General features: G+C 53.4%; 1 protein-coding gene across 1 annotated transcript; it reads right to left on the bottom strand.

The window, feature by feature from the left end:
- Positions 1 to 525: 525 nt before the first annotated feature.
- Positions 526 to 3315, bottom strand: CTAM01_11743 (uncharacterized protein; the record flags this gene model as incomplete). The annotated part of the gene is made up of 2 exons (XM_060527752.1): positions 526 to 714; positions 853 to 3315. 2 exons carry the CDS (start codon positions 3313 to 3315, stop codon positions 526 to 528), a joined length of 2652 nt encoding a protein of 883 aa, XP_060377656.1.
- Positions 3316 to 12356: the final 9041 nt, after the last annotated feature.

The raw sequence follows: 12356 nt of genomic DNA, 5'->3' as shown, positions 1-12356 counted from the left end.
CCGCTCAGGACTAAATGCCAGTGATCTATACGGGATTCGTGTTTTTGAGGGCAAAACGCATTCTCACAATACATCGCACGAGTAAGGCAAAATGAACAAGGAATGTGGCTCAATTTTCTCTAAATTTGTGCTAGTGGAATCAAATGCCAACACTTGGGCGTATGTGTGCGTGTCTGGCGACCATCATCTACTTCATGCCCTATCCTAAGTTCCAACCTATTCCCCCTGTCCTTTGGTTTCGCGATGAGCCACCTCATACTTGATCATAATAATTAAGCTTTATATGTAAGTGTTAAAGATATTTTGCATGGCATCTTTTGTAAAATGGTAGAAAAGAAAAGAAAACAAACAAGAGCGCCACTGATCATGTCGTGGTCTGCTCAAGCTGGGATCTAGGTATCAAAGCCCCTCGCAACTCCGTCCCATGTCTATATCGTTGCGGGAAAACGCCCACTGTACAATGTGTGTCGCCTCGTACGGCTCATGAAAATAGTAAATAGCATCAGATCCAACATGGTAATTCTTTTACCACGAGAAGGTCATGAGCGCGGGGTTGAGGGCAATGGGTAGGAGCAAGTGACTGGCTGAAACGGTGGCCATAGGAAGGATGGCGACGAAGTCGGTGATGCGCCAGTCATGGGGAACAAAGTCGGCGACGGCAAGAATGATCATGCCGGCGATGAAGATGCAGGAGAAGAGCATGGAGAATTTGAACTAGTCACAAAACGTTAGCGTCGGCTCGAATGGAATACGAAGTGGTTGAGATTGGAATGCATGGCCATGCGTAAGCACCACTGGAATGTGGAGCAAACACCTAGCATGAGCAAGGGAGGGTGGTATATAATGACTTACCTTCTTCAAAACCTTGGGCACCTCAATGAAGAAGTTGGAGAACTCGGCTTCCTTGGACGTCGAACCCCACGTCATGTCGATCTCGAACATGTGAGCCAAAAGGGCTTGGCTGACGTGAAGACTGAGGCCACCGAGGAAGATGGCGAGCAGGAATGTCCACTTGAGGTTCTCGAAGAAGGCCATCAACAAACTCTTCTCGCCAAGACGGTAACGCATGATGGCGAGGGCGACGTTTCCAAGACCGTTGAAGACAATGATGATGGAGAACCAAACCTGCCACGAGTCGACATAGTACTTATCAAGGTATCCGTTGTACCAGCCCATGAGGAAGTAGTTGACCGAGGTCATGATCCAGGCAGCACCGATAGCGTAGTAAGTACCAATGTATGAGACGACGGTGATCTTGGAGGTGAAACGAATGTTGCTGAACAAGAAGGTGCGGAACAGCGGGGTGAAAGGACCTCTCCAGAGCCAAGTGCGGATGGGGTGGAAGAGAAGCTCGTTGCAGCCGTAGGCGTACTTCTCCCAACGGGCAAGCTCATCGTACACAGTAAGCGATACACCTTCCTTGAAACCTTCACCAGCCCAAGCAGCTAAGCGAATAATGTAGCCCTTGCACTGGAGACGGAGCGACATGTCAAAGTCCTCGGACACGTGTGACTCGGACCAGAACTTTTCGTATCCATCCTCATCGTAGTAGCCGACCTGCTGAATGGCGCTCCAGCGAAGAATAGCGTTGTGACCGACGAAAGGAGCAACATCACCGTTGGACACAGTGTACCGAATGGCGCTGTAGATGAGGTTGGTGAAGAAAGTAATACCGTTCTCGAAGTAGGTGTGGACGACCTGCATGACACCAGACGAGAATTGCATGATACCGACGTCGGGAGACTGCTCCATTTCGGAAACGGCGTCGAGGAAGCAATCAGCGGGAACTTGGGTATCAGAGTCGATGATGAGAATGTAGTCGCCAACACGAATGTTACCGTCAGCCCATGCACGGCCATCGTCCTCGAGAACCTCCTTGAGAGCCTGTTCGTAAGCCTGAGCCTCATCGTGCTGAGTCCATTCGTTGGGGCGGTTGATGGCCTGGAGCTTTTCTTCGACCTTGAGGGAGATCATCAAACCAAAGTTCATGTTGGAAGCCTTTTTGAACTTGCCCTTGCGGGTAAAGCCGTTCTCGCCGTGCTTGGGACGGGCAACCCATCCAATGCTGTTGTCGGCGTAGAACTCGATACGAGCGCGGCGCTCCTCCTCAGAAATCAACTGGAGACCATCGTCGTTCATGAACATGTTGGCAGAGCCACCCTGAAGTTCATAGGTGGACATGGCCTGCTTGATGGATTTGACAGTAGGGACAATGACACCACCGAGACCCTCCTTGTAGACAGGGCACTGAACGGTAACGTGGGGCAGGAAAGAGCTTTGCAGCCTTGGAGGGGGGCGAGCTGAGTAGAACTTGGAGTTGATGGTCAACTGGCGAATAGGTCCGAAGATCTGAGCCAAGCAACCGACAATGACCTGGGCGAAGAACAAGGTGAAGAAGATCTGAAGAGGAAAGAGGGCGACGAGAGCCAGGCGAAGGTAGTCTCCATCGACAGAGACTTCGATAGCCAGCTGTCTCCAGGCAGCACCGAGGGAAACGACGACGAGAACCAGAGTGACGGACACCAGGTAGGTGTTGAGGAGGTGGACGGGGCGCTTCTCGGGCTTGATCTGTCCGCTTTCCTCATCAATCTCGTACTCGCCAACGTTGGGACCCTTCTTCTCGTCACCCTCCTCGTCTTCAGCACCGGCTTTCCAGACAAGCTCCATGAGCTCGGACTCGATGGCCTTGGCTCTCTGTACAAGATGGAGCGCATCGTCATCCCAGACAATGAGGAGGCCCTCGGCAGTGATGAAGGCGGCGAATTGGTGCTTTCTCGCTCTAGGAAGGTCCTCAATAGTGGGCAGGATTTGGACTCGGAGACCGTTCATCAGAGGAACATCGACGGCGTCAGGCGACCACTGAAGGAAGGTCTTGATGACGCGCGAGTTCACCGTCATGGCGCACTGAACGTTGAGGGCTGCGCAAGCCTGGGCAAACGGGGAGGTGCCCAATTGGGGAGGGCAAGCCATGTACTGGCCCCTGGACTTGCGCAGAAGAACACCCTCGACCTCACCAGATCCGTCACTGACCCAGAGGTGAGAGCACTGCTGCTGGTAGAGGTAGTTGACCATGACTTCATGCTTAATGTCGTCGAGGAACATGGAGCTGCCATTGGAGTGCGTCGATCGGCCAGAAATGGACTGCGGACGAGAGTTGTAGCGAGGAGTAGGTGGCTGGAGTTCCATATCGTTCGTGCTCGTTCTGTTCGAGTCTTTCTCCATGACTGGAGCCTGGTTGCCGCGAGCGGGCTGCGGTGGGCTGCCACGGCCGGAAGCTTCAGGCTTCTCAGCCTTGAAGTAGCCACCGAGACCCATCGTGTTGATGACAGGCGAGGTAGCTTCTGAAAGTTTTCAGAGAGTTGTTGACCAAGTTTGGTACGATTCGAGCTACTTGAATATTGTTAGTACCTCTCGCAGTCACAAGCTTATTCCGAGTGGAACGAGCACAGCATGAAGGTCGCGCACCTCTGGATGTTACACAAAGACAATGCAGTGGGTGCTGCCGTGTTCGAACTCGGATCGAACAAAGTAAGCTTGAAAAGAAGATGAAGCCCAAGCTGAGGCAAGTGACCAGGCTGAGGGGGAGGTCAGGTGGGCAGTGATAGCGAGTGTGTAGGCTTCCGAGTGGAACCAAAGGCTGATAGTAGCGAATGTATGGAAACGTTCAAGCAAGCATGAACAAAGGCGCCGAGTTGTCGGATCGAGTCGAATTAAAGTCGAGTCGAGGAATGTGGACCGGAGGGCGAGAGTCAAGCCTAAGAGGAGGCACGAGACAGCGCAAACAACCTCGAGGTCTCTGATGGGCGCCTTGAGGGTTAGTCTTGTAGACGATCTCGAGGGATGAGAGAAGGGAAGGCAAGCCAAATAGTGGTCGAAGACGAGGGAGGGTTCAAGAGGTTATTGAGGAGGGTAGAGACACAGCAACAGGAGGAGGATGAGGAGCGGCAAGAAACAAGGCCAGTCCAATCGGGGAAAGCGTCGATGAGCCTCGCCAACACGACCAAGGGGTGGGTGTGCAGACGGATAGCGCAACAGGCCAGTCTTGGAGGCGAGGAACCGGCGGACAGAGCGAGCGCAGGTTGGTGGGCAGCGGAGGGGGAGAGTGAGTGGGTAATAGTTGGTAGGATGGTTGAGTAAGAGAGGAGAAGTCTTGCCTACTAGCCAGACCCAAAAGCTTTGGCTAGAGCATAGACTAGAGGCAGAAGACAGAGCAAGGGGGGGTGGGATGATGAGAAGGGAATCGGGAAATGCCCTACGGCGAGCGGTACGGACGGATACACCGTTCCTTGCCCGCCTTAGACGAGCTGCTGGCCTGCCACTGTTGCCGAGGGGAGCGAACGGGATGGGACGTGAGAGGGGAACGTGGTGATGGGATTTGCAAGAACCGCCCGGTACACCGTATAAGCGAGTGGACGGACCGGATGGGTACAGTACCTAAGGTATGGTATTCTTCTCTGTTTACGAGGTACTGCGTACAGTTGCGCGGATGAGGCACGGCGAGCCAAGGTTCCGGGAATTGGGTGCTGAGAGAGCGGGCAAAGAGGGCAAAGACAACAATCGGACGCTGGGGCGCTGCCCTGGTCTGCACGGGTTATCTTGGAAGGCGTCTACTTTCGTGGGAGGGCGTGTCTAGGTTCCCGTCGATTGGGATTTGATGCGATGTGCTAGCGACCCTACTACGCAGTACGTATGGCAGCAGCCGTGTTCTGGTTGTTGGAGATATTCGCGGTGCTCGCCACGCTGAAGCCGGGATCACTAGTTTGAAGTGTGGACGAAGCGAGGGATCGGAGGGGGATTAGAGCGTCTCCGTAGAGGAGGGGGGATGCAAAAGAAAGGCGCGCTTGGAAAAGCAGCAATGACTGGGAATCCCACGTTCTCTTCTCGGGGTGGAAATGAAAAATAAGGGCGACGATGCAGTGGTTTAATGGGACAAGGTGCAGACGAGACTGGGTATAGAAGCCTGCAGTGGAAATTGGCAGCTTGGCTTGAAGGGGTTTAGTCCACGCGGAAGAATAACGTGAATATCGAGAGGCTAGAGGGGAAGAAAGAGAAGTGAGAAGAAAAAAAACTATTACGGAGTAGTTTCTACCTTGGAAACCACAACGTACTTTTCAGCGCCGAAAGCCATGATGCCCGGATACGGCAAGAGCAACAATGAGAACAAGGGGGCGTGGCTCTGAGAGTTTGGGGTTGGGGGGAACCTGAGGAAAGGACGACCGAGGAGTGAGGACATCGTGGCTACCCGTACCAACGTGCCAAGGACAAGGGACAACTCTGTGTGCTGAATGGGAAGGTGCAAGTAAGAATTATTGCGGGTTACGAGAGACATTGGGCCAATAGAAGTCGTTCCAGGCAGAAAAGCAAGGAACAAGGGAAAGAAGGAGGGGTGTGGGAGGTTGCCCTGCTGCTCCTGCCTCTGCACACTCTACTCCATGAGGTACCAGGGGGTGAGGTCCGGGATCAGGGGTGAGGAAGGGGCCAGCCGGCCGAAGATTGACAAGGATGGAAAGAGACGGGCCACCGGGCTCCGCTTACTTTACTTTAGCGCCGCGCCTGTGCCTGAGCCGAAGCCTTGCCTTGGTCCGTGCTTTCCCTTGTCTGATGGAGAGCTCGTGCCAATTGTGGGGCCCTCGGACACACCAAGTAAACACGCTAGGTGCTGCCGGGACCAAGTGGAAGGCACCGCTTCTTCGGCGACCCAATGTTAGGTTCTTTCCTTGACCTGAGATGGTAGTCTCTTGGCTCGTCATCTTGACCTTTTGGGTCCTTGGGCTCGGACTTGCTTCCTCACCTCATTCTCCTCTTCTACCAACAGAGAACACGCAAGCTCACCAATCCAGACTGCACATTTGGGACTTTGGGGCTTTGATATTCAACAGACGCGGGTAGCCATGGCGGCCGATAGCTGGTGAGCGGTTACCGGGGTGGCGCTCTGTCATTTTCACTCGTGGCCCCTTCTAACCTGCTTCCGTCTACTCTCCCGCTTGCTTTCCTTTCAGTCTTTAGAAACTTCGTCGCCAAACGGAACACACTTCTTTTCTTAGACCTCACGCACACACCGACATCTTGGGAGCCGCATCTGCGGATACGCTTTGCCGACCACTCAGGGATCGACATCACCGACCTGTCAAACTCGCAATCCCACCCGTGCTACTTCCTACAACCCGGTCCGTATCCCGACTCGATGCCGGCACCGTTGCTGCTTGGCATCTATCCGTCTCTTTGTTTCTCCCTCACCGTCCTCCCCGTGCACCACTACACCTGAGAAAATCGTCCGAGACCGAGAGCCTTCATCATGACCCCATCGCCTCCGGCCCCGTACACTGCACAAAGCGCCGAAGATATCAACGTTCTACGAATACAATGATGACAGTATTTGCCCGAGACAGCGAGACCCACGAGGCCGCACACCACATACGTCTCCTATCTGCCAGAATACGGATTTGGATACACCAAACCATGCTTGTCTGCATCAATTATAGCACTAGAGCCGAATAACGGCAGACCGCCACGACTGACATGTGGCCGCTGCCTGAGAATTTGCTGCTAGCTCGCATTGTCCTCGCGGCAAATGTACACCTCTTGTCTCGAGTCAGAGATGTGATATCAACGGGACATGCATTATCTTATTAGGCCACTTCTGCATTGCTCTACGGCGTATGCCTCCGCTGCTGACAGTATCAACGGGTCCAGGTGGCTGACAAACGTCGCATTCCGTATTATCAAGTCACACATCTATTAACGCTCTTTTTGAACGTCTTTCGCCAACGTGCGAGAATCCGAAGAAATCAGCTAGAATAGAAGCTGTCGCCACGATTGAAAAATTGCAGCCGCACTTGTCGGAGCTGTTATTCGGCATAGTGATGTTGTTCCTATCACGTGGAATTCGGGGTCCAGCGAACGCCTGGTCATTGTTACCTACCAGCATCCCTTTGTTAGCCATCGACAACTGCGACAAATGTCGCTAATCTCAGCAGCCAGACGATCAAGTATCCAAGTTGTCTTGAGGCGATAGGCTGGAGGGCGGTTTCCAACGATGTGGATGAAGCCGCCCGCCCTCATCTCCTTGCGCCACTAGTCTGTCACTTTATCGGTTCACAGGACAGGACCAGATATCCTTAGATATGTTGCACGATGCCTTATCCAGCCATGCCGAGACCACATTTTAACACTTCAGGCTGGCTGAGAAGTGTCCCCACCAGCGGAGGTGCTAATATTCAATAGCCACAACTTGAAGCTGGACCCTTGGCCGTCGCTGCGTGGCTGCGTTATGCATCAGGATGCCCACAGAGAACCAGACTCTTGGTGGGAGGGGCACAGCCATTGCATACGAAACTGCTGCCACGCTTCATGTTGGCAACTCTATGACTGTTTGACAACGCTGCGGCTGCAAAGACAAAGACACAAAATTGCCGAATCCGGGCCATTTTCGATGCCTTGGGGCGAACAACAAAGAAGCTGAGTGGCATTTACCAGAAGTTGAGGATGACGTGCCGAATGGAATCTCGCGGGGGTGGCAGAGACCCAGATAAGGTCATATCGAAAAGCGAAAAACCGATCAACAGAAACGTACCCGTTCGTCTCACGCCTTACGAAAGCGATATACTCCGTACCCAGCTTGTCGCAGGGCTTCCCACAATGAGAAAGAGTGTCCGTAGGTACCTCAGCGTCCTTTTCACTGCTCTGTTCAGCATTAAAGCAGCGACAATAGCATGGGTCCGTTGTGCGAACAGGGGTTCGTCCATGCTTGGTTGCATGCCACGCTAAGCAAACGAACAACGGGTGCCCGGCTCATTAGCCACAGGAGAGAGTCTTTTCTTGGACAGCAGAGAAAAGAAAAGAAAATATTCAAAAATATTATGGGGCGCTAACAGAAAACAGATGGAGCTTCTGGAACGCCCAAGGCTAGGTACCGTGTACCGGCAAGCTAACTGAGAGCGGCGCTCAAAGCCATGATGACACCGCTAAGAAAAGATGAGACGGCGGCGCGATACCTGACTCTGGCCGACCAGGACGGTGGTTTTTCTCATAAGCTGATCGGGTCTTTGTTCATTGTTGCCCTCTGAGAAGGGGCTGCGAGGCACTGCAACGCCTATCAATCTCGTATTTTCTCCAGCATGTTGCGAGATGTAATCCTCGAGGACAACGTTCGCGTCATCCATTCTCAATCTCTGGAGACACCGCCTTGGGCCATTAGATGTGGCCAATCACTATGTGTTTGTGAGAGATCTGGCGGTGCCCAGGTTGACCCTCTCACTATCCAGCACGCCATCTCAAGTCTGATATCAACAATTCCAGGGGGATGGACTCGCACAAGAAAAATAGCCATGGATTTGAGAGGAGCACTTCTGCCGGTCGCGCAAGGGGGCGGGCGACTCGGCCGAAGTTGCTCAACATTGGGTTCCTTCACCGACGGTCGTTTCACTCTGAGCCATGGCTGACGTAACAAATCATTTACCCTACTAGCATCTTGAGAGCCCACCAGGCCCGCTGGAAGCTGAACACTCGGTGCACGGCAAGATCAATTCCAGACCCGATATCCGTTTCTTGTTCGTAATCTCCAAATTTTCCGACATGTTTTTGCGTGTACGAGCACACCACCACCATGAGCTACCTATACATTGGGGAGGGTCAGTTGCATGTACCGATCCGAAAGCAAAACACAGTGAGTTGATCCTCGAAAAAAATGAAAAAAAGAATAAACACGACGGATAATGAATGGTTCCTCAAGGCGGTCTATCCTTGAGTGTGCCCAACCCGCCAATTCTTCGTATTCGGCAGGGAACTTGCATCAAGCAGCAGCAGAGAAGGATGCTGGCCAGGGTATATTCCAGCCAATCCAAGCCACTACAAGCCACACACACTCACTCGCACCATACACACTCGCTCACACACACTCATGCACATTCTCACCCAACTTTGGCGTGCTCAACCAGTCAGCTCGTTGACCGTTTGAATCCTCTACAGGAACAGCATAGAAATCGAGATGATGGCTTGTGGCGACTGACGCCAGGAGTGAGATATGACGCGCTGCGAACATGAACCCAACGGCTCCGAGGCTTACCCTTGGAAGAGCCCGTTCGTTGGATGAGAGGGCACCAAGATTCGGTCCTGTTCATCAACCCACCTTCTCGCCTTTGAATGCCTCAACCGCCGCCTTTCACGATGCAGACTGGATTGCCACAGCACCTGTCAGCAAAAGTGACAGCACTTGGAGTATAGGCAGGGGTACGCCGAAGCGAGCATGTCAAGGCCCAATATCAACCTGGCCCCCTGTCATCTCATGCAATTAAGCTTATCAAGGACCACACTGCCTGGACTCGCCGCTCAACTATCGATATCGCAACTGCACTTTCTATCAGAATCTCACCATATTGGCGTCGCGCCGAATCAAGGCCTCATTCCCCGTCGATAGCATGCTTACGCCCGTCTTATTCTCACCAATGAGGCCAAACCTGGCACGCTTGTCGAGTCAAGCCTATCATATGTCGACGGTGCAGCACTTATAAGCTTTTTGACTGAATTCTAGGCTTCGGCAGCAGCCACACTGGGCCACAGCCCACACCTCATTTTCCTCCCCTTCTCCCCCACAAGCCCAGCTCTTTACGTCCAATCAGCGACGGGCTATGTTGAGATGGCAGATATCGTGGCTTAAGTAACAATTTCCACCCAAGTGAGGATAGGGGGTAACGCAACTTTGGCGCGCTCTTATTTCCAGGAGAACACTACGCGGCCTCTCTACTCGCTTCCCCTCTAGCTACGACCATTTTCCGCGCACGCACTCTCCGCTCCGTGAAAACAGAGAGGTAGGCTATAATAGGGGGAGAGGGGTGAATGAGAGCGAGGTGGGCTCTCTGGACTTGTCGTTGTCAAAGTCCAATATCGTCCAGGGTCTTCAGCCGCAGCCGCGACAACTACCTAACTTACAACGTGGGATGTCCCTAGGCGACTCGCCGGTGGCGTTCTGTATCACAATTTCACCTCAATCCGCCATCCTGGGTCCTCGCAAAATGTCCGCCTCGACCAGCTCTGGACTATCGTCGACTGACGCGTGCGACTTTGTCCGTGGACCGGTGTCACTTTGTGTCTCGCACTCTTCTCTGTTCCCGGAATAGCAGTGTCATCCATGCTGTCGGGTGGGAGCTTTTCCCGGTCGTCACCCATAGTCTTTTCCACTATCAGGTTCCAGGCTTCAGGTCCTCAATCACACCTTTCGCACCCCTTGTCGAGATAAGACTCGACTGTGATAGCACAGCAGGATTTCGCAATCCTCCATGCGGCGGAAGCATGTTGCCGGCAGCCGACTCTCTCACCTTAACCGTTAACGTCCTGCTGTAGCCTTGTCGCATGCTGTAGGGACGTACTCGACTCATCTGCCGAGCATTCAAGCGAGCAACTTTGGTGTCGCGACTTCAACACGCACGCACGCACCGCCCGCCCACTTACACGGCCAGGGTCACGACGGGCCTGCCGTCCGGTGTGACTGACAGCTCACCCTTGACGGCAGTATGCCGGCGACAGGCGGCACGCCTCAGCTCCTACCTCTTGTCCCCGCTCAGTTTGTTAGGAAAAAATACTATCCGTAGCTTGATCTAGCTTGTCGGCGAAATTCCTCGGGTCCCGGTGATCTTCCGACCCACCGGCATGGGTGGATGGATTGTACACTATGTACTCCGTAGGCAGTCAAAATTTGCGGGCGGATCCTCCGGAGAGAAAAAACGTGAACGACCCCTTGTCGGGCTGTGACCTTGTGTACGGAGAGTATCCAGGCCAGGCCGGGCCAGACCCATACGAATTGGATACCTCGAAAGAGGCCGCACAACGAGACGTGTTTGCAATCCACTTCTGGCAAGAGGAAACAAACCATCGAAAAAGCTCCATCAGCCCATTTTTCAAGCTGAGGTCAAGGCGGCGTTTCTCCATCGCAAACCCCAGGACAAACGAATTTACACGTGTACGAAGACCCTGAGATGCGGGACATTCCCTGCTTATAGCACTCGCTCCGATATCTTGCCCCCGCCAGATTTGCCTACCGGTGTAAGAGGTGTATCTTGTGGCGACCTGAAGGATCAAAGATGGACAAGATCTCATACCAAGAAAATGGTCCGTGGCATAGTAGGCGACGTCAGCTTGTGTCTGTGACAAAACGAACAGTCGGGAACTCGTGTAAATCGGCAACGACGGCTGGACCCAGCATCGCTAATCGTGGGCCGCGCGCGCACAAAGACTGTGCTGTGCTGCCCAGCCTTGCCGCGATTCCGGGCGTGGGACCGCCCGATTTTCTTTCACTTCACGGCTCGCACCGAAAGGTTCTGTGACAAAGGAAGTCGGGAGCCGGGGCAGCTCGTATCTGCGCTTGCGTCGCTTGTGTAACGCGACACATGGCCATATCGGACGCCATGCGCAAAATATCGCAAGTGGTAAACGTGCATTCAGCAGTGAGCAAGATACACGTTCGCATCAAAAAATTCCGTCCGTAAACTGCAGCACAGCCTCAAGACTGAGAGCCCTGGAAAGTCTGCTCTTCGGTCGGCAGCCCTCGACAGGGAGAGTAGCAATTCCTGCCGGGGGTTCCTGATTCCCAAGCAGCCGGGCACTCGCCAACTGGCCAAGTTCCCATTGTGCAGTGTTGGTGGGGGATTCTGTACGAATGCTCCATCGGTGGATGGGCAGGAAGAGAACAAACAGCCCCTCTCATCCACAATGCCACCCTGATTCATCAACACACTCATCATGCGAATCCTCGCAAAAGTCCCATTTTCCCATCTTCGCACTCTTGTCCATTATTCCCGCGTTGACCGAGTCCCACCGAATGAACATCGCGTCACTTATCCGTTCCCTTTGAAGTAACAGCGAGTCTTCAATCACTGGTGAGAGCCTGAGGCGTGTGTGGGTGCGATCGCCCGCTACCACATGCCCTATCTAATGGATCTTTCTTCTCCCACTGATGAGTGGAAATGCTGTGGATCTGAGTGGTATGTTGACCACTTTTTTCCCATAAGCTTGCTCATAACCTTGAATTTCATTGTTGTCCTTGGACTTTGAGTGATTGAATCCTTCTTGTTCCCACTTTGTGTGATGAGGATCGAGATTGGCGGCCGCTTCACCTTGGGCTCTCCATGGTGAACTGAGAGGTATCCACTGCGGTGACCCCAAGGTGTCATTGACCTGAAGCTCACCTTGAACCTGAACTCGTGGGTTCTGCCAACACCTCCCGATACTACTGCTTTGATACACGGACGGCTCTCACCACCACTTGTCCGCGCATGGCGACGTCGTAGAAACAGAGACAGCCAAGGGCTCACGGACAGATTCTGAGCCCTGTTTCTCCCGGTCAATCGGGGCTGCCATCTGGC

The sequence above is a fragment of the Colletotrichum tamarilloi genome (assembly GCF_030869305.1).
Source record: "Colletotrichum tamarilloi strain Tom-12 chromosome Unknown Scaffold_66.1, whole genome shotgun sequence".
Classification (NCBI taxonomy): domain Eukaryota; kingdom Fungi; phylum Ascomycota; class Sordariomycetes; order Glomerellales; family Glomerellaceae; genus Colletotrichum; species Colletotrichum tamarilloi.
Note: the sequence above shows the minus strand (reverse complement) of the source record. Positions and strands in the feature narration are given on the sequence as shown.